At 45.5% G+C, this 18,943-nt stretch overlaps 1 protein-coding gene across 5 annotated transcripts in view; it reads right to left on the reverse strand.

Annotated features, from left to right (window-relative positions):
* The window catches only part of RBM6 (RNA binding motif protein 6), a 59,690-nt gene that overhangs the window by 16,042 nt on the left and 24,705 nt on the right, over positions 1-18,943 (reverse strand). For all 5 annotated transcript variants that reach the window (XM_087743320.1, XM_087743322.1, XM_087743318.1 and 2 more), the window contains one exon: positions 240-314. In XM_087743320.1, the coding sequence (XP_087599446.1) occupies positions 240-314 (75 nt within the window). The remainder of the gene's footprint in view (positions 1-239; positions 315-18,943) is intronic.

Consider the following 18,943-nt stretch of genomic DNA (forward strand, 5'->3'; position numbering starts at 1 on the left):
CAGGGACAAAACTGCTCTGTGCATAAAACACTGGCTACCTGTACCAAAGCAACATGCACTCATAGGTGGTACCAGAAACAAGGTAGGGAAAACCACAGAAGTTTAGAAGAGGCAAGAGCTTCAGGACAGGTATTACTCTTAAAGATCTTAAGCCACTGAGCAAGTATGCTTGTCTCTCCTGCCACTGCCATGAGAGCCAGCAGGGGAAGCACAACACAGCTCTCTGATCGCATACTTACACGTTTGCAGCGCCAAAACTCTGGGCATGGAGTGTACTCAAGGGTCACTTCTTTGCCACCGATCGAAAGTGTTCCCTGTTGAGACAAGGGGGTGAATGACGAATGTGCCCAGCACACACAGATTACTCAGAGGCAAAGAAAGGGGTTAAAGCTCTGGTTCCTAAAGGTTTCGCAAGTGAAACAGGGTGAAAGGGGGAGAAAGTCTCCCAGTTCAGTTAGCTGGAGCTTTGCCATGGAAGTGGAAGGGAAACTGCCTGTGCCCTGCTTTAGCATGGGGCTACGAAGCTGTGTGTTAGCTCCAGAGAAACTAGGCAGAAGAGGCTTTGCCACCTCCCAGGAAGAGCAGAGACAGGGTAACCAGAGCACGAGAGGGAAACTGCTTTAACTTGCTTTGTCCACATGCTGGAAAGGGGCAGCTGGGCAGCCTCCTTCACACCAGCCACCACCAGAATGGCCAGAAGGCAGCTACTTGAGGAGGAGTACAAGGAAAAATGCCGCCGAGGTGAGAGAATTTTCATACTTGGGTTAGTCTTCATGTCACTCATGAAACCCTGGCTTTCCTTCAGAGAAGTATGCCAGCATGTGGCAAGGCCACTGGCTCCGCAGCCAGTCCTTGGTGGGGCTGACCTCTGCAGCAGCAGCACGGCCTACAACGACACACTGCTTTCAGCTCCATATCTCACGCTTTGGAGTTACGTCAGGAGCCCAACAAATCCACAAGCTTTGCTGAAATGCAGATGGTTTCAGGGTGAAATGAAGTCGCAGATGCAAGTCCCCCAGCTCCTGCCCGGAGCAGCCCATAAAAGCAGTGAGCAGCAAGGATTCCTGGTGGCTCTCATCTGCCGTGGACAATAGACGATGCCTGGGTATGCAGGATGCAGGCTGAGCGGCAAATGCACGGCGCCATGAGAGACCTCATGTCACTGGAGGCACTGCCAGACCAGGCAGTCTGTATTTCCCAATACTAAAATATAAGACTTGGTGACAATAATGAGACTCAGACCCAGGTCTCCAAAGTCCCAGGAGAGCAGTCGCTCTTCTGGCCTGTTGCTGGATGGTACAGACCAATATCAGGGAGCTGTAAATGGTCCCAAGCTATTTTGGGGACCTTTGGTGAGTCAGAAGCTTCTCAGGTACTCTGACCCAGTAGCCTAGTCACGCAAGAGCCCCCAGAGCAAACCACAAACACGAGAAAACAAGTTCCCAGAGTTATTATTCAGAAGTCACGATACACCCATGCATAAATCGCTGTGCAGAACGTGAGGGAGATGCTAGGGTATACGTAAAGTAGAAGGGAAGAGTTCATGGGAGGGAATCACTCAGCGATGGTACAACAACAACAACCCTTTAACCCCTATGAAAAAACACAGCAGAGAAAGTTGGAGACCAAAGACAATGCCCTGTAAGGTGGGGTTCCACCACCTCCCCTCTTAGCAGCCTGCCTTTTGCAGACCAAGGCTGTCCTTTCCTACCGGGCCTATATACGTTGAACACTTCAGGGGCTTCCTTTCTGCCACCCAGCTGTTCAAGCCCTGCTTTCCAGCATGGACTTGGCATTGCCTTACAGAAAGCTGAGCCATTCTTAGACCTTGCTGAGGGCTGGCCTGTTTACCCAGAGCACAGTGCTGCAACCTCAGATGCAAGGAATCTTCCCCTAGGTCTATTCACAGCATTGAGTATTGCCTACTTTACATGTCTAGGAGGAGGTCTGCACCTTCTTTAAGGCATGTGAGGAAACACAAGTGAGAAAGACAGGGAAGTGGAAATCAAGGCTGTCCCACTAGGACTGTCAGTCCCTCTCTGACGGAGGTGCTCCCTCTCCCCATCACATCACATCACATCACATCACATCACATCACATCACATCACATCACATCACATCACATCACATCACATCACACACTCAAGAGACCAGCAGTGCCAGGAGAGCGGGCTAGAAATGCCCGCATCTGCCTCAGGACCCACTGAGCACAGGCAGGGAGAGAAGGCAGGGTGCACATCCTCACGAGCAGAGCTGCGGCCACTCCGTGAGCCCGGGGAAGTCCTCGGAAAGAGCAGCTCCTCAGCAGGCAGTGGCAGCCCTGCCTATGAGCTCGGGAAACAAGGACAACTGGATTTGAGGACACTTCCTCTGGCAGGGCAATCCATCATACAGCTTCATCCTTCTACCAGCCATTGAGGCTAAAACTTGCCAGAAAGCCTTAAGATTATTTTTGGTTTTAGGGAAAATAGTTTTTAAGTGCATGGGGTGCTGGTCTCTACTGCAAATTCAGTTCTCGGAGACTGCAGAAAGTGTCACTTGCATAATTACTCCTTAATTTCCTTAACACCCTGCTGATTGCATGCTCACTTTTTCAACAAGCTCTCTCTTACTGATTTCTTCTTGAGAAAGTCATTTTCAAGGTTGCAATCATCATTTAACATACCAAAATGAGTCCTTCATTTAGGACACACATTGTCAGGATTCAGTGACTTTAAATTCCTCATTCCCCCATTTTGTTACTAGATTCCATCCCAAATATTTTCAGAACCTTTATTTCCTCTAGTCCCTGTCACTGCTTATTCTTCTTCATCTATATCTTCTTCCTTTTCTCTGCAAAATGTTTTGGATAATACTCTTCACCACTTTCAATTGAGCAGATCTTTGTGAAATCACGAAGATTTTCTGAGAATTTCAAGGAACAGCGCTAGGGGGAAAAAAAAAGGTAAGCCCAAGGTATGCCACATGTACAGTCTGGTGCCCAGACTGCAACAATCTCTTCCATATTCACACATTTTATCCTGGACCACTTTCACCGACTCACCTGCACTATGCCTGTTAATTCTCCTTGTGGATTTTCAACATCCTGTACTTCTGAGCAGCTTGGCCTTTTCTTTCCAAATCAGTATGCTACAGAAATGTCTCTCTGGTCCTCCCAGTCAGGAACCTCCCCCTCAAAACTAGCAGTAAACACACAGTTGACTCACCAGTGAAGCGCTTAAAAGGCAGCACAACTCTGCAGTACTAGAACACTGAGCTCTCAGCCATGGAAATGCTTAGATTTCCAAGGGCACGAGCAGATTCTACTGTTTTTTCTCAATTGCCAAATTTATCAAAACAGAACATCAGGACTTTGCTGCTGGGAGCAATGTTTTATGCTACTGTTTGATATCTCACACACAGTTATACATGTTTTTTCGCTTAGAGGTCTGTTGGACATGCAATACTGGATTCTAGTCCAAGCGATACAATTCCGTACAAGTCATTTCAGCTAAAAAATCTGCATCATCTGGAATAATAGCCGATGGCCTAGTATGTAAATATTACTGTCAGTAGACTAATCAACTGAGCCATCCCATCATGAGGTGGTTCTAGAGAGAGATGCCACGGAACCGTAAAGCCTGTTTGCAGAAAGCACAGACAGCAAGTAGCGATGTCTCGAAGCCCTTCCCTGAGCAGGGACAAAACCCACAAGAGCAAGTCACTTTAATAGAAGGAATGAAAAAAGGAAAATTCGTTAGCCGTGATATCCACAGGTGATGAAATCCTTCCAAAAGCACTTTGGAGACTGCACATCAGCTGGGCACAAGGCTTCGGCAATGAAACTGGTTTTACTAGAGCAGCTTCCAAGCTCTTTGTCACCAAAGGCAGTTAAACCAGAAGCATTAAAAGAGTACCAATTAGATCCAAGTTGTAAAGGTGACCCCAACTGTAAGAAAAAAAACAGACCACACTCCTAGCACACGTAATGCTCACTCGTGAGGTTGGTTTTAACTCACCTCTAGTTTAACCTCTTTGCAATCGTACTACTTTAGCAAGGAAAGAACTCACCTCCTGCTCCGAACAGAGCACAGCTAACTCACATGGGCAGGAGAAGCTGTGCGTGCTACCGCGTAGTGCAGGTACGTGAGCACAGATCGCTTTGATCACGCTTTCTAGGGAAGCAACGCAGCTACTGACAGGGCCAGGAGGCAGACTGCCGCAGGTCAGGCATGGCACTAGTTACCCACTTCAGCTGCTTATCTCTCAATTAACATTTACAGTTGGCATGCTGGTATTTTTCATGCTTGTTGACAGCCTCCTAATGATGATGACTGGGGGCTGAGGAGGGGGAGAACTTGCCAAAAAAGTATCTCTATGCTCTCCAAGACTGAGATGACAGAAGAATACAAATCATCAATGTCAAAGTTTTTGCTAACTGTTTCTCTGAAAGAAATTTAGAGCATCCAAGAGTGACCTAGAAAATTTGAAACATGGAGAGCTTTTGGAGCACGGCACACTCCCTCAAATCAAACCAGGCTTCTACTTTAACTGAATTTGGCCAAACATTAAGACCTTCAGTAAAATCTCACTTTGGAGCCTCTTAACAATGAGCTGACAGCTCTCCAGGTATTCCACCCCACGGGTCCTGCTTCAGCAGCCACTACAGGGGTGGCCAAACCGCACAGAGACGTGGATGTAGCGACCGGCGCCGCTGTGGATTGCTGTGAAGGAAGCGTGCTCCGGCTCTTCCAGTGGGATGGTAACCACATGCCACTGTCCCTTGTCACACGAAAGGCCATGGGTACCTGACTTAGTGGAATAGCTATTGTCAGTCTCAGCTTTACAGATCACACACCTGGAGTGGTACGGGTCATTTCTGGAACAGAACCAAGGCTCAGCTCTGGAGCCCCCAAATCCACAAGGATTAATAAGCCAACGTTTTCTCCTTGGCTACAACCACAGAGCAGCAACCAAGGGAGTGTAGGAAGCACTGTCCCCACACTCCTCAAAGGAGGCGCCTGCACCACAAGCAAACCACATTCAGATCTCCTCCAGCAGCTGGCTCATGCACAAAACCGAACACCACTTCAGCTAATTATTTCCTTATATTGTTCATAGTTTGATGAAATGGAAAATATCCGTGCCATGAACTGAAAGGTTCTGCTGTCCTTCTGGCTGAGTAATAACCGAGTCAGAAGTCTGACATGGTTCCACAGGTTAAAAATGAACTGAAAATATCATTTGCAAACAGATAAAAAATTGCATACAAAGAGCATGACAAAAGAATGCTATGGGCAGCACAGCAAAGCAGTCACATTAAAATACCAGAATTAACCTAATTTACGTGATGTTAATTATGCGTATTTACTATAATTAGGATGGTTATTCAAAATCATTATACATCCATCATTTAAAAATTATTTAAACCCATTAACGACTAGTGTTTATTGCCTTGGGGAGCCTCAGATAGTACCCCAGGAGGCAGTCTGGGAATGCAGAGGGAGCCCACGGTCCCAGCAGCACTTCCCAGAACAGCAAGCTCTCACCATCCTCTGGGTATTTTCCAGTCCTGGCCTCCAAATGCACTGGACGGAGTGGGAGACAAGCAGCCGACAGCAGAAGTTGGGTTATCTAATTGTAACCGCAAATCAGACTGCTTTCAGGTTTTTCTCCTATTTGAGTACGGATTATAAATGCAAATTTAACAACCCCAACCGCAACACAATGTAAATTATGTAATCGCATCCTATTTCACTGGCATGGTTCTCATCTCTGTACGGAGGCTGGAGACAAGCTGGCAGGGAGAGCACAAGGCTCTCTCCCTTAAGGTATTCACCTTCAGATAAAGCAGGCAGACAGGGTCAGACACCAAAGGTCCCTATAACCACACATCCCCAGCTGCTCACGGAATTTAGGAGGCAGCAGCTTCCTGGGACGGAGCAGAGGGCCAACACCAAGACACCTGGGAGGATAAGAGACCAGCTGGATATATTTCAAAACAAGATCATCTCAGCCACAGAAACTGGCTTCTCATCCCATTTTTTCCATATGCTGAAGTTTTTATCTCTGAGCTCCTTGGCAGCTGCTGTACAAGGGACTCAACTCTACAGAGCAACAGGCAGTACATCTGCTTACCTTTGACAAAAAGCAGATGAGAAAAGCTGTGAACCCACAAACCACAATCCATCTGTAATTAAACATTCAGAAAACAGAGCGTGACATGGAGAGATGAAGAAAGGAGAGCAATCCAGCCTGCTGCAGGGTATTGCAGCAATCTGGCATTTCCTATAGGAGCAGTAACTACAAGCGAATTCCTAGTGTAGTGGGACTTTCCCCAAGGCTCTCAGAGCCTTCTTCCAGCTCCCTAACCATTTGCAGCTCAGGGACTTCTTTTTATTGGCCTGATCTATCAGTGTCCAGCACTCTACTGCTGAGTAGCTGACAGCCAAGGCAGAAGATTCAAGATACAGAGGGGAAAAGGATGGTCTGACAAGTGGTGGATCCCGGGGGAATGGTTACATCACCAAGTGGATCCAAACAACCTTGCTGTGTATTATTATTATAGGTCTCTATCAAGACTAACACTGAGATGAATCTTGCACAATAGTTGCATTAGTGGTCACTGGGAAAGGAGGATGTTTGGCTCCTGAGCAGCAGCGATGCTTGGATCACGTGGCATCACTTTGAACCATTTAGCAGTAAGGCATTCGTTTCAAGAGTGATCTGATGCCAACCAGCATGGCATGCTCAGGGCTCATGGTCTTCAAGGTCAGAGGAGGCCTGAGACTGAGAGCCCAAAGATGTCACCATCAATCCTGAGTTAACAGAACATAATTTCAGGCACATCACTGATGGGCATGTTAAACAAAATTGTCACTAACACAGAACTGAGGCATTAGGAGGATAACTTAGAGAGTCCTAAAGATGTAGTAGCTAAATATAACAGATTAAGATGCTATACAAGGATTATTTTATCCCAGCTAGTACTCAGTGCCTCTTTTTCAAACTCCTTTCATACAAAACCCATTACCTACTTGCACTGGGACCATCCACCGTGACACACAAGTCTCCATTTCTGCTTGCTCCCAGACAGCCCTCCTCAGGCCTCCCTTTCTGCCTGGTTATCCAGGTCAGCTGTCCTTAAGCAGAAGGTGCCAGTCTGCATCCTTTAAGTACCTTATTTCCACAGACACCCAATCTAGCCTGCTGAGACACCTCCAGTTTCCTTCCTACGATTCTAAACTCCCTGGATACCAGCCATACTCTTTTTAAGCAAGTCCCAGTATCTTTCTACAACTCATCTCCCCCCACTGACATCCTTTTCACAAATATACACAGAAATTGCCTTTCAGGCTATGCCAGCTCTCTACATTTTATTGCCTGAATTCTGAACTCCAATTCACTTCCAAGCTAGGACTCTCAAAGTGCTTATCTTTTAAACACAGCATTTGCTTCCCTTGTCAGCACACTCAGTCCTGCTCTGAGAACACCACCAAAACAGTTGGTACAAGCAAGCTCCCAATTACGGCTCCAGGAAGGATAACAGCGATGTGTCGCAGCCTGAGAAAACACACAACGTGCCTAGGACTTCACATGCTCTAGGGCCAGCTTTGGGTGGTAGGTGATATGAATGGCTTCTGCATTTCACCCTTTAAGGAGATTTCAACACATCTGAAAGTTTTCTTTGATCCAGTGAAGCGCACTGGACCTTTTACCTGCCACTGAAAGCCCCAACATCTCCCTGTCCAGCTAATTCTAACCTCCAGCTTCCCTCACTCCTCTGAAGAGGGCACCTTTGCAGATCAGCATTATAGGATCACTGGAAAAATGAGGAAATTTTAAAAAGAAAGCCTTTCCTATACAGTACGAAGGGGTCAGAGAGGATTTTTAGAGTTCAGACAGTGAGGGTCTGGGGGCATCAGCTGAAAGGGGTACAAGTTCTGCGCTCTGGTGTTACTGGCTGCGCTCCCGTTCTAAAGAGAAGCTTTAGCTCCCAGCTAAAGAGAAGCATGGATGGTTAAGGACTTATTACGGGGTAAGCTAAGAAGGTCACGCATATTACCTTCTTTAATGGTTGGACTCGATGATCTTAAAGGTCTTTTCCAACCTAAATGATTCTATGATTCTATATCAAACACTTGTTCCCCTGCCCAAAAAAGTATGAATTGGATTAAATCCTCTATTTGAAAAGTATACTAAACTATCCAAAACTTAAGAGTATATAAATATTTAGCATATCGAGTATCATTATTCATAGCTGGCTCTAGGGAAGGGTCCACATGGCTCTGCCTCATCTATATTCCTTTTCTGATTCATCACGGTCTTCTGCCTGGACACTGTTTAAACAACAGCTGCTTCAAAGACTCCCTTTGCTCCCAACACAAGGATTTTCCTTCTCTCTCCAAAATGCTGCTCTAGTGCCGGGACATATTTCTCAATACTTTGTTATATGGCCACCTTCTTCCTCAAAGGTCATCTCATCCCATAACACTGTTAAACAATATAAAAATTAAGCACGTTAGCACAATGCGCTAATCCACCCCAGGACCTTCCTGTGCATTTCCCCCAGGGGTACCTTACAATTAGCAATGCCCATAAGGAAGCTGGGAGAACAATGAGGAAAGGCCCAGCTCCTTACTCAGAGATTGGAAGCACAATATCACAACACTAAAAAGCAATCCCAATGCAAAATCATGCTGAAAAAAAGTCAGGCTGGAAAGCTCTGCCTTAAAGGGGTAAATGCATTCCTAGACAATTCAGCGTATTCAATCAACCATTTAAAGAGCCCACACCCAAACAAAAGCGTGTCCTTTTACTGGAGCATGTAACCGTGGGATTACACACCGATTCCAACACAGCTTGACCTGCGTGGTGACCAGAGCGCAGGATGTTCTGCGCAGCAGCAAACATTCGCTAAGAACACACCAACTGTAAATGGGGAAGAGAGCAGTTCAAAGGCCCCCCCGGACGTGCCTCCAAACTCACTTCTGCACCCACTGAATTAAGCACTTGGAGCCTTCAATGGCAATGCTTTCTCTGCAGCCAATGCTCAAGCAAGCTCCCTGCAGGACAGCCTCTCTGCCACAAGGAAAAGACCCAAAAACCCTGAGAAGAGGGAGCAGCTCTGGATGAAAAGAGGATTTTGTCCTTGGATACTTCATTTCTCAGCATCCCCAATTGCCAGTTAACGGCAAAAGTGGGTGCCTGATACCGACTCCAAAAGCATAAGAGAAAGAACCCAGACAGCTGCCAGGCGAAATGCACCAGCAGTGCAACACTTACCTGTGCCGTCTCAATGATGATTCCAGGATGTCACCATGACCTTGAGGTGGCCTCTCCAAAAGCTAAATCCAGATCCTTAACAGTCACACCTGGACAGAACCACGAGGCAGCTGGCATACCTTCAGGCTGGTGCCCGTAGCGATTTCTACATCTGAGTAGATGCTGCCTCTTAAGAGAGCTCTTCTTAGGAGGTGATTTGGGAAACAGCTGCTTTAACCTTTTTGGTCAGTATTTGCCCAAGAAACCCGGCACAGTGTGAGAACAGAGCTATCTGAGCTCTTTGGAAGGAAATGAGTTTCTCCTGCCAGCCTGGCTTGGGTGCAACATAACACTAGTGGGTGTCACAGCTGCCCCAGAGGACCCAGCAGCTCCTCCTTTACAGGGGCACGGAGGTTTAAGAGGCTCATCCAGACAACTGCACTGCACAACATTCAGAGGTACATCCAGATCCCTCCTTCCTGGCCAATTCCCAGAATTGCTGAAGAAATTAACTTAGCGCCTTGTCAGGGTGCAAGAGGCAGAAGAAGCGACTCTCCTATGCAAATATCCAGGCTCCGAGGCTGCGGTAGCTGACCTCAGCTCTTCAGGAGAGTCTAGCCAGAGAGGTGAGCATGCAGGAGAGCAGTTCCTATGATAACCCTGACACTGAGGAAGAACACAATTCCCTGTTGTGTCCAAAGTGCCCCAGCTTGGCTGAATTCCTAAGGGATTGGGAAGGGGAAACAGCATGCACAGACATCTCCTTAAACTGTCAGATAAGCAGCACAGTAGCGGGTGGCTCAGGTATTGCCACCTGAACCTCTTGTGGGACTCTGATCCCCAGGGATGTATCAAACCAGGCAGTGACACGTGGCTCAGTACAGAGACTGGCCCGTGCAGACCAAGGGCAGACAGACACAGAGGTACTGCCTGCGGCTCCGTGTGTGCGGCTGCTCCTCTCTCAGCAGCAAGTGCTGGAGCACCAGAGAGGTGATGCTTTCAGCTGCTCCTCTAAGAATCAGATGGATCAATCATTTGCCTGTAACTAAGAGGTATCTATTAAACATTTCAGAATTCTCTTCTTACATTTAATGACGGGCCCAGTACACACCAGAAGGAAGAAAAACAGACGAGCTAACTTAGTGCAATGGGCAGAGAAGCAGGCAGTGATAGAGGACAAACACCGATCTCACATGGACCAGGCACAGAAGAATGCCTTGTTAGGGCAAAAAAAAACAAACCACTTCAGCTCTCTTCTCCAGTGGTATCAGAAGTTGGGAAGAATCAATCAGGCTTTCAAAAACCTAGGACTATAAACAGTAAAATACCTCAGTCATCATATCATTAATGTACAGTTCGCACTGCGAGACAGCTTCTTAGTGAGACTTCTCAACCTGATTTTACATGTATGAAAATATATCTTGGGATTCTGAGGACTTAAAATTACTTCCTCTGTTAACTCTGCTCCTGAGATCCTTGATGGAAAAGTACATCAAATGTTTGCCTGGGCTTTTACTGCCATCCTGGCTCAAATCTGGCACATGAAGCCCATCTGAATATTGCTAATTTCCTGCTAAGACATGGACTGTACATCACGAAAACTAAGATTTCCCCTGCTGTCTATGAAAACAGGAGAGAATTACTTTCATCCTCTTGTTCTAAAGAAGACCATTTCAGAGACTTAAATACTTAAATCTCATGTTTACAGCTTTATAGCTTTGACCCTCATTAAAAATGTAATTCATTACATGACGCACTTGATTTTAGACCCCTGTCCTTTAGGGAGTCTACTTCTGGAAGCTGTTTGTTCATCCTGCGGAAGACGTAACTAACTGAACTTACAGGTGGCCTGAAGTGATGCAGATGCAGGAGGACACTTGGATGCAACATCTGGTAGTTGTCAACGCATACACACAGTGCAATAGCACAGCAGAACAAACCTTAAGGCAGAATGCTACTTCACATCGGACACTTCACTGCAACAAGTCAACGGCACATTGTACCGCTTCTGTCACTGCAGAAGCCAGGAAGAACTTTCCACCTCCCTCCTGTGTCTCCTTGTACAAAATGGCTTCAGGATTTTCCCCCATTGCCCTCTTCTGGGAGCAATCGTAGCCAAAGATTCACTAAGCTGGTCACACAGTGGTACTGAGGACCTCTCGGTTGCTGTCGCATTCACACGTGTTGGGTTAAACAGGTTGCCAGATATGATGCAAGAAGAAATTCTTCCCCTCTGAAACAAGAGAGGATTGGGGGAAGTTTGTGCCTCTCCTCAGAAGCGCAGAGGGCTGTCTGCCAGCACCCTTGGTGCTCTTCCACCTAACGTGTTTTCTTGTCCTGCACAGATGTGGAACGACAGCAACGCTCCTGATCTCTGATCCTGCAGCATGCAGTGTTTCTTGTGATCTCTGTGGGTATTAAAGCTTTAATAAGAGTCTTGAAGGTGCCCTGTGGCTTGCAGGGGAATGGGGCGGGTAATAACCGTGTGTCCTTCTGTGTTAAATACCTGTTTCCTTGTTGCCTGTGATTGATGGATAATGACACAATAGTCCACTCAGGCGTGCCAGCCCCCATTTTCCACTGTAATCATGTTTCATTTCTAGTCAAGAACATTAACAGCCCAGTTACAGTCAAATGGAAACAGAAATTCGCAAATAAAAGCTGCTGACTGCCATCCCTTTGATCTTGCATCTTCAAACTTGAAACATCTGAATTTAATCTTTTACTTGTGTGAGTCTCATAACCCGAGCAGAAAATGGCAAAATTCAAGGTACTCTTTTTGAATGTACCCCAACTCAAGGTAGCCAAACTTCCATGATTTCCATTGAAAAGGTCCAACACAAACTCAACTGGGAAGAAAACAGACTAAAATCCACATCTGAAAGAAATTCCAGCTCGCTCTCACTATCATAACCATAGTTATGCAAAAAAAACCCCATAGTTTCTGCAGAAAAGCAGGCAGACCATCGCTCTTCTAAGAGAAGGAAACAGTGCTTCTGCCTTCCTTAATCCCAGGGAGTGTGCAGTTTGACCTTTTTTTTCAGCCTCTAGACTCAACCTTTTACCTTCCTGTTCCAGCAATCCAACAGTGCACCAAGAACGGAAAAAGCAATCGCCGCCAAGACAGCAAAAAAGCTTGAACGAAGAGTTCTGATGCTGAAGCTAACAAAAACGACTCATCAAGTGAAAACTGCAACAACATTTTGGTGTGCTCCCACTTATCAAAACAGTCCAGATGGAGTCTTAGCGCTATAATCTGGCTCATATGCTTGTAAAACATATCTGGTGTTCCCCTCCACGTTGCTGGGATTGGGCTGAGAATGACTGCCATCTCTTTCACAATGACAGGTCTTGTGCAAACCATTATGTCAAAACCGTGATAGAAAATGGTCTTGCTCTGGAAATGAAAGTTACGGTGTGCTCACCGAGGTGCCTTTATTCATGTAAACTGAAGCTGTACAGACATCTCCCTCTCACTGCCTCTGCGTCTCCTTTAAGTAACTTCAGTCATATCATCAGCACCATCCACTTCCGAGAGTACAGAGGGAATTTCTGATAGTGCATCTGCAGTTCTGTTAGTCACCAGATTACTTAAAGGATGACTTCAAAAGCATCAAAACAAATTAGTGGCATGAGTCCTGCTAACTTTCATACAGGAGCTTGATCAAGAGATTTTACACCTTAATCCAAAATCACCTTCTGACCACGTACACAATCTATCAATTGCGGCGACACACTCTGTCCTGCAGCAGATTTACCACACTCCTTTGAAGCACTTTAATGCTACAATGATAAACACCTTCCAAATGGTTGCACAAGAATATATTTAGAGTTTCTACAGATCTTCATGGAAAATCAACCAATCATGAATGTAGACACAATAAAAAACATACAATCTGTGAGTGAGAGCAGCCAGCAGTAAAACATTGCTCTTCCTTTTAAGGTGAAACTGCACCTATACGTAGCACCTGTGACTAAGATGTCCTCATTGTCACACAACTGTTCCATTAGCACGTTAGGAGGAGAGGCCCTGATAGCTACGCAGGCAGGGCAGCATCTGTAACCTGCATGTGCATCCAAGGACTACTTCAAATCCTTTGTAGCTCAAGGCAAAATCTCACCTACAAACGAATTCAAAGGATGAGTGTGCCAGAAGCCACGTCACTCAAGAAAATGCTTCACATCTTGACAATGACTGAAATAAAGCTATTTCTTAGGTGCTGCTCTGCCAGTGAGTGCTCTACAATGCAACTTTAGCCCTATGGAAAGGGCCGAGAGCAAACTTATCTGTGGTACGCATCGCACTTCATATTCACAAGCAAAAGTTTTCAAGCACCCCCATTTTTACAACAGCCATGCTGGGCAAGACCAAAGGTCCAGCTGTCCAACAGCGGTTCCTCACTTTGAGCCACCAGTGCAGGGAGTATCCAGCCCCATGCACCTTTGGATGCTGCAGAGTGGCATGCGGTACCCAACAGGAGTGAGAGATGCACTGCACTACCCGTATATCACATCATACGATCAATCAGCCAGAGAGGACTCAACGCTTATCTTGGCAATCACTCACGGATCAAGTTATTTAAACAAGTTTCAGGAAATCACAATTATTACTTAACATTTGCCAGCTCAAGCTCCTGGCATTGTAAATACAACATCTATCCCAACCGAGAAAAACTTGATTAACAAGGCATTTGAGATCTACAGGGAAAGAATGGATATTTCAGAGATGCATCATCACACAGATTTGTTAATGTCAACCAGCAAAAAATCCCAACAAACCCATAACCAGAACATAAATGCCCAGGGGCCAGAGGGAGAGCAGCTTCATTTTAGAGAAGGGTAGGGAGGGATGCTTTACATGGAACAACCTATTTATACAGCAGCCCAAGTGAACTTCAGCATATGGAATAGATAATTCTGCAATATACAGCAATATTTGAGTCCTGAGATAACCCTGCTGGGCCATATGGCCCCCGCAGCAACCAGAGATACTAAGCATGCTCCAAGCAGCTCACCCAGAAGCTGTCCTCTGGGACAATCCCATTACAGAGCAGCAGTGCAGCAGCAGCAAACGCATACGATCCTCATCACACGGGTAAGGTGAGGCTGAAGGAAAAAAGGAGGAAGGAAAAAACGACAGGATTTTGGAATAAGAGTGGGGAGGTAGAGGGACATGGCAAGCTGAGATAACACAAGTAGAACAAAAAGATGAAGCTTCACAACTCTTCCAGTTGAAAGCCCACTTATTTTAAAATACGTGGGTTAGCATGGTTTGCTTCCTGAGGCAAGGCAGGACAGAGCTGCCAAGAAGGTGGTTGTAGGTTTTTTAACTGGGTAAGGCTAGAAAAAACACATTGATGGGCAGCTGCCACTGGCTGAAGGAAGAGTGTGTGAAGCCTTTGGCAGAAGATCTCTTACGACCTCCTGTGCCAAAGGAAGAGAGACTAAGAGAATTCACACGGCTTGAACAGTTGAGATGACAGAAGAGAAGAAGGTCCAGAGAAGTATTTTCAGTACCAGAATTTTTTGGCAGTTACATTTTACAACAAAAGACACCCTTCTCTGCACAAGGAAGGTTTCTGTAGCACACAGAGATTAAGGCAGTCCTTCCGAACGGAAAAGCAGACAGATTTATCACAATATCACTGCAGGATGTACACATGCACACCCACGCACCCAGCCCTGTCACAGGTCACCACAGGCAGATCTGACCGCTTATTCACAGGCAAGCCTCTGCCCAGCACGAGGAGCCTCCCACTGCAGACTTCCGTACTGATCTCAGAGGCTTACAACTCCAATTAAATGACGGTACGATGCAGTGATTGGTGAGACACAAGTGGGAATGAACAAATGATTGACTCAACATGTCAAGCCTCAGTGATGTAAGACCAGGGTGAGCTCATGAAAAGGTCACACACTGAATCAGACACAAAAAAAAATACAACACCAAAAAAAACCCAAATCAGCTCTGCTGCCTGGAAATCCACTCATCTGATTACAAGGTAGCCTATGGAGGGAACTTTTGATAGGTCACTTGGATCATAAAAATTACTCCATAATGTGCATGTTTCCGAAATCATTAGGATGTTTATAGAAGAAACACTGCCTAGGTATACAAGCCTTTCCCCTCTCTATACACACACTCAAAGTGGAAGACTCCAAAAGGTAATTCTAGAAATCCACACAGGCAAAAGCAGGACAGGTTTAAGAGAGAAAAAAAAGATGTGTGCTAATGATATAACCTGAGCAAAATCCACACAGCTAATATACAACAAGAAAAGCAGAAGATAATATCAGCTGATAATCCAAGGAGGACATATCAAAAGCAAGGCCATCTCCAGCACTCTTAGCCTAACAGGCAGGCAGATTTCAGTGTATTTGGGGACACACTCAATTATCACCACCACCCTCAACTGCAGGTGAAAGCTAAAGAGATGGAGTAACGTTGTCAAGCGAGTAAATGATGGATACCAGACAGCCCGTGAAAATACACTTGAGGCAGGTGTCATCCTCCATTACAGGGGGCATTTTGCAGATTCTAGAAAAAAATGCCAGACTCCACAACCCGGTATATCCTACCAAAAGGAAAACAATTATATTTGATGTTTGGACACACATTTTCTCTTACAAATTGCAACACGCTCCTTGCACCACAGGCTTCAATAAATACTCCAAGGCTACAGGTCACCAGAGCAGATGCATTTCACAAGCTCCTTCTGTATTTAACTGTGAAGCCACACAGAGTTGTGACTGGTTACTGCAAATGTTTTCAGGACAGAAAGTCCTAGGCTTTGCCTGCTTGTCACAGCATCTGGTGGATTTTAACACCAACAGCTACAGTGAAAAGCCTGTGAAGTCTGATCTGTACCAGAAGCTATGTTCACACTAAATGCAGAAAAGCACTACAGTGAATGGATAAAAGGGGATGGGCTCAGAGCAGGAGAAACGCACAGCTGGTGCTTCCAGTTGCACGGTGGTGGGGTGTGCTCAAGTAAAGTGAGCACCCACAAAATCCAGTAAGAATCTCTCTTACCCTCTCCAGCAAGAAACAAGCAGGGAATGGAGGTATCGCTATGCTCAGCAAGCTGAACCAGGACCACACAGCACTGCAGGGGAAACTGCTCTCCGAAACGTGCCGGTCTCAGTGCAGGAAGGCACAGGAGCAAGTCTTGGAATGACCACTCTAGCACACGCCTGGAGACCTCCACAATAATTTACAAAGTATGTATTTTTAAAAGTTCATGCTACAGCTCTCCCATTTTTGCCCTCTTACTTAAGAAACAGGAGGAAAGGATTACAAAGATGTTAGTTACTAGCAACAAAAGCTAGGAAATATTCACACTGCCAGTGTTGCTAAGTTTGAGGCCTAAGAGGATTTGGAGACAATACTACAGAGTCAGTCAAGACTAATAATTTGCTCCTAAGCTTAAATAAAGCTTCTTCTGCTTCCATATGTATAACAACCAGCTCCACACCTCAGCTAAAACAGTAAAATATCCAGGCAGCAGAGACAGGATCTCTCCATTTCTCCTCCTTCACCTGCCTTCATGGTACAGGACAGTACATGAAGGGTACTTCATTTCCCGCCTGATTTTCTTGCACCCAATAACAAGGTGGTTATTATTATTATTATTATTATTATTATTATTATTATTATTATTATTATTATTATTATTACTACGTGTGTTTCTTTTACAGATGAAGGAGGAGGGCAAGAGAGAATTTGGGTACTCAATGGGATCCTAACGCATATGGAGAACAAGAGCCGTGGGAGGTATTCCCAAAGTTGTCTCCCAAGAAGCCAAAATGGTGCCCCAAGAGAGGAACACGACTATATCATGGGCTACACCAACCCTTAATGCAAAGAAAATGCAGTAAGATAAATGCCACACCACAATACAACCTTTCAAAATGAGAATAAAGGAGGGAAGGATTATTTAGGAGAAACCATGTGACTTAGCAGACAGAAACCTCATTCTCCATTCAAAATACCTGTGCCTCCCCAAAGGAAAAGCAGCTCATCACAGACAGAAAAGAGGTCTCCTCTCATAAAAGTCAAACGACAGCCAACTTGTAAGAAAAGACCAGAAGGAGCATCACAACCATCAGGCTGCAACAAGGGCTGCACTCAGGTTCTGCAAAACAACTCAAGAGCCCATCTGCCCTATCAGGGCGAAGAGCCTCCCAAAGACAGCAGGAGAGCTGGCAGCCGGCGCTTCGCTCAGCCAAACCTGCCGCCCAACACGTCTGCACTAGCAACAACGGCAATCCATCATATTTCACATATGTTAGATGGGAGCCTTTGGCTGTAATAAATTGCCGACGCAACAATCAACAAGGCAAAGCAATTAGTAAGGGAGGTATTTTCGTTACGTTAGCTGTGGCAATTAATACAAGTGGAATTAAAATCCCCTACAAAATTAGGGCAGCATGGAAGATGGATGTTTCCTTATCACGATGTAATTAATAGAAAGCCCCCTCAAATCTCAGTGGTCACATACACATTCTAGACTTATTGAATGGAAGGAGTTGGACCTGGTAAATCTGTAGTTAGCAAATTTGGGGATGATCTTAATCGAGTGCTGGTCTGTGCCGAGTAAAATAAAAGGATTTCACAATATAGGAATTATACAATATAGGCATGTGGCAAATTGTTCTTCAGGCAGGGGCAGTTAAACAGGCATTAAACGGCATCAAAAACGCTGTCTCTGCAAAAGCTATTTATTCCTAGCCTACAGATGACTGAGAAAGAGGCAGGCTGACTAGTGAGAGGCTAGGATGTCACTGTGGGCTGACACTGTTTTGCTATTTATGCTCTCACAAGCGACTGAATTTGACAGGGATAGCTGATAACCTTCCAAAAATAACTGAATTACCAAAGAATCTAAGTCTTAGCTAACAGAGGTTTTGGGTTTTGCAGCTTGTAAAACTGCAGATTAATTCTCAGTCTAAGGAGATGATCTCACAACTCTACCCTGGAAGATATTAAAACGGAATATCTATTGTCTAAGGACAACTGAATTGCATAACTCCCTTTCTGAATATCTCTATTTGGCTCTTACTGAGAACTTAAAAGGCAGCTCCCTCCCTTGCAGCAGGTCAGATAGAAATATTACTACTTCTCTCTTTAAAAAAAAATAAAAATTAGAAGGCCTTTTTTTTCATGTTCAACCAAGAGCAACACAGAGAAGTTAACCTATGTGGGGCAATCTAGAGGTTACAACTCTCCTGACCAAATTCATATAGCTTGGGTCACCCCAAACCAAAAAGCACATTTCTTGCTTCACTAATTACAAACTACTGTAGCTTTACTAAAACACAGTCGAGACTGGAACATGCAGGCTTTGGAGACGATCCCCTCCAACCACTCCATCTTTCAGGTTTCCTCTCCAGACACACACAGCCATGTATAGCGGGAAGGAAAACTGGAAGACTTCATACCCTATCTGTTTTGAACGCATCCCAGGTAGAGTGCACAGCTGGGACCATCACCCCCACCGCTAGCGGGGTTCTGACAGCACCCTTCCTGAAGGTTGGAAGGGAAACACAGTAAAAAATTCTCCAGCCCGAAGGCCTGCTACAACTGCTGCTGGGGAGGGTCAACGCAAGCAGCAGTTGAACGCCAGCCAGAACCTCCTCATGTGCATGTGTGTACAATGATTTACTGGGCACCTCTAGGCACTCAGTTCACTTTAAGGAC

The sequence above is a fragment of the Nipponia nippon genome, unplaced genomic scaffold (assembly GCF_047370975.1).
Source record: "Nipponia nippon isolate SJK-2023a ecotype South Korea unplaced genomic scaffold, ASM4737097v1 scaffold_9, whole genome shotgun sequence".
In the NCBI taxonomy this organism is placed as follows: Eukaryota; Metazoa; Chordata; class Aves; order Pelecaniformes; family Threskiornithidae; genus Nipponia; species Nipponia nippon.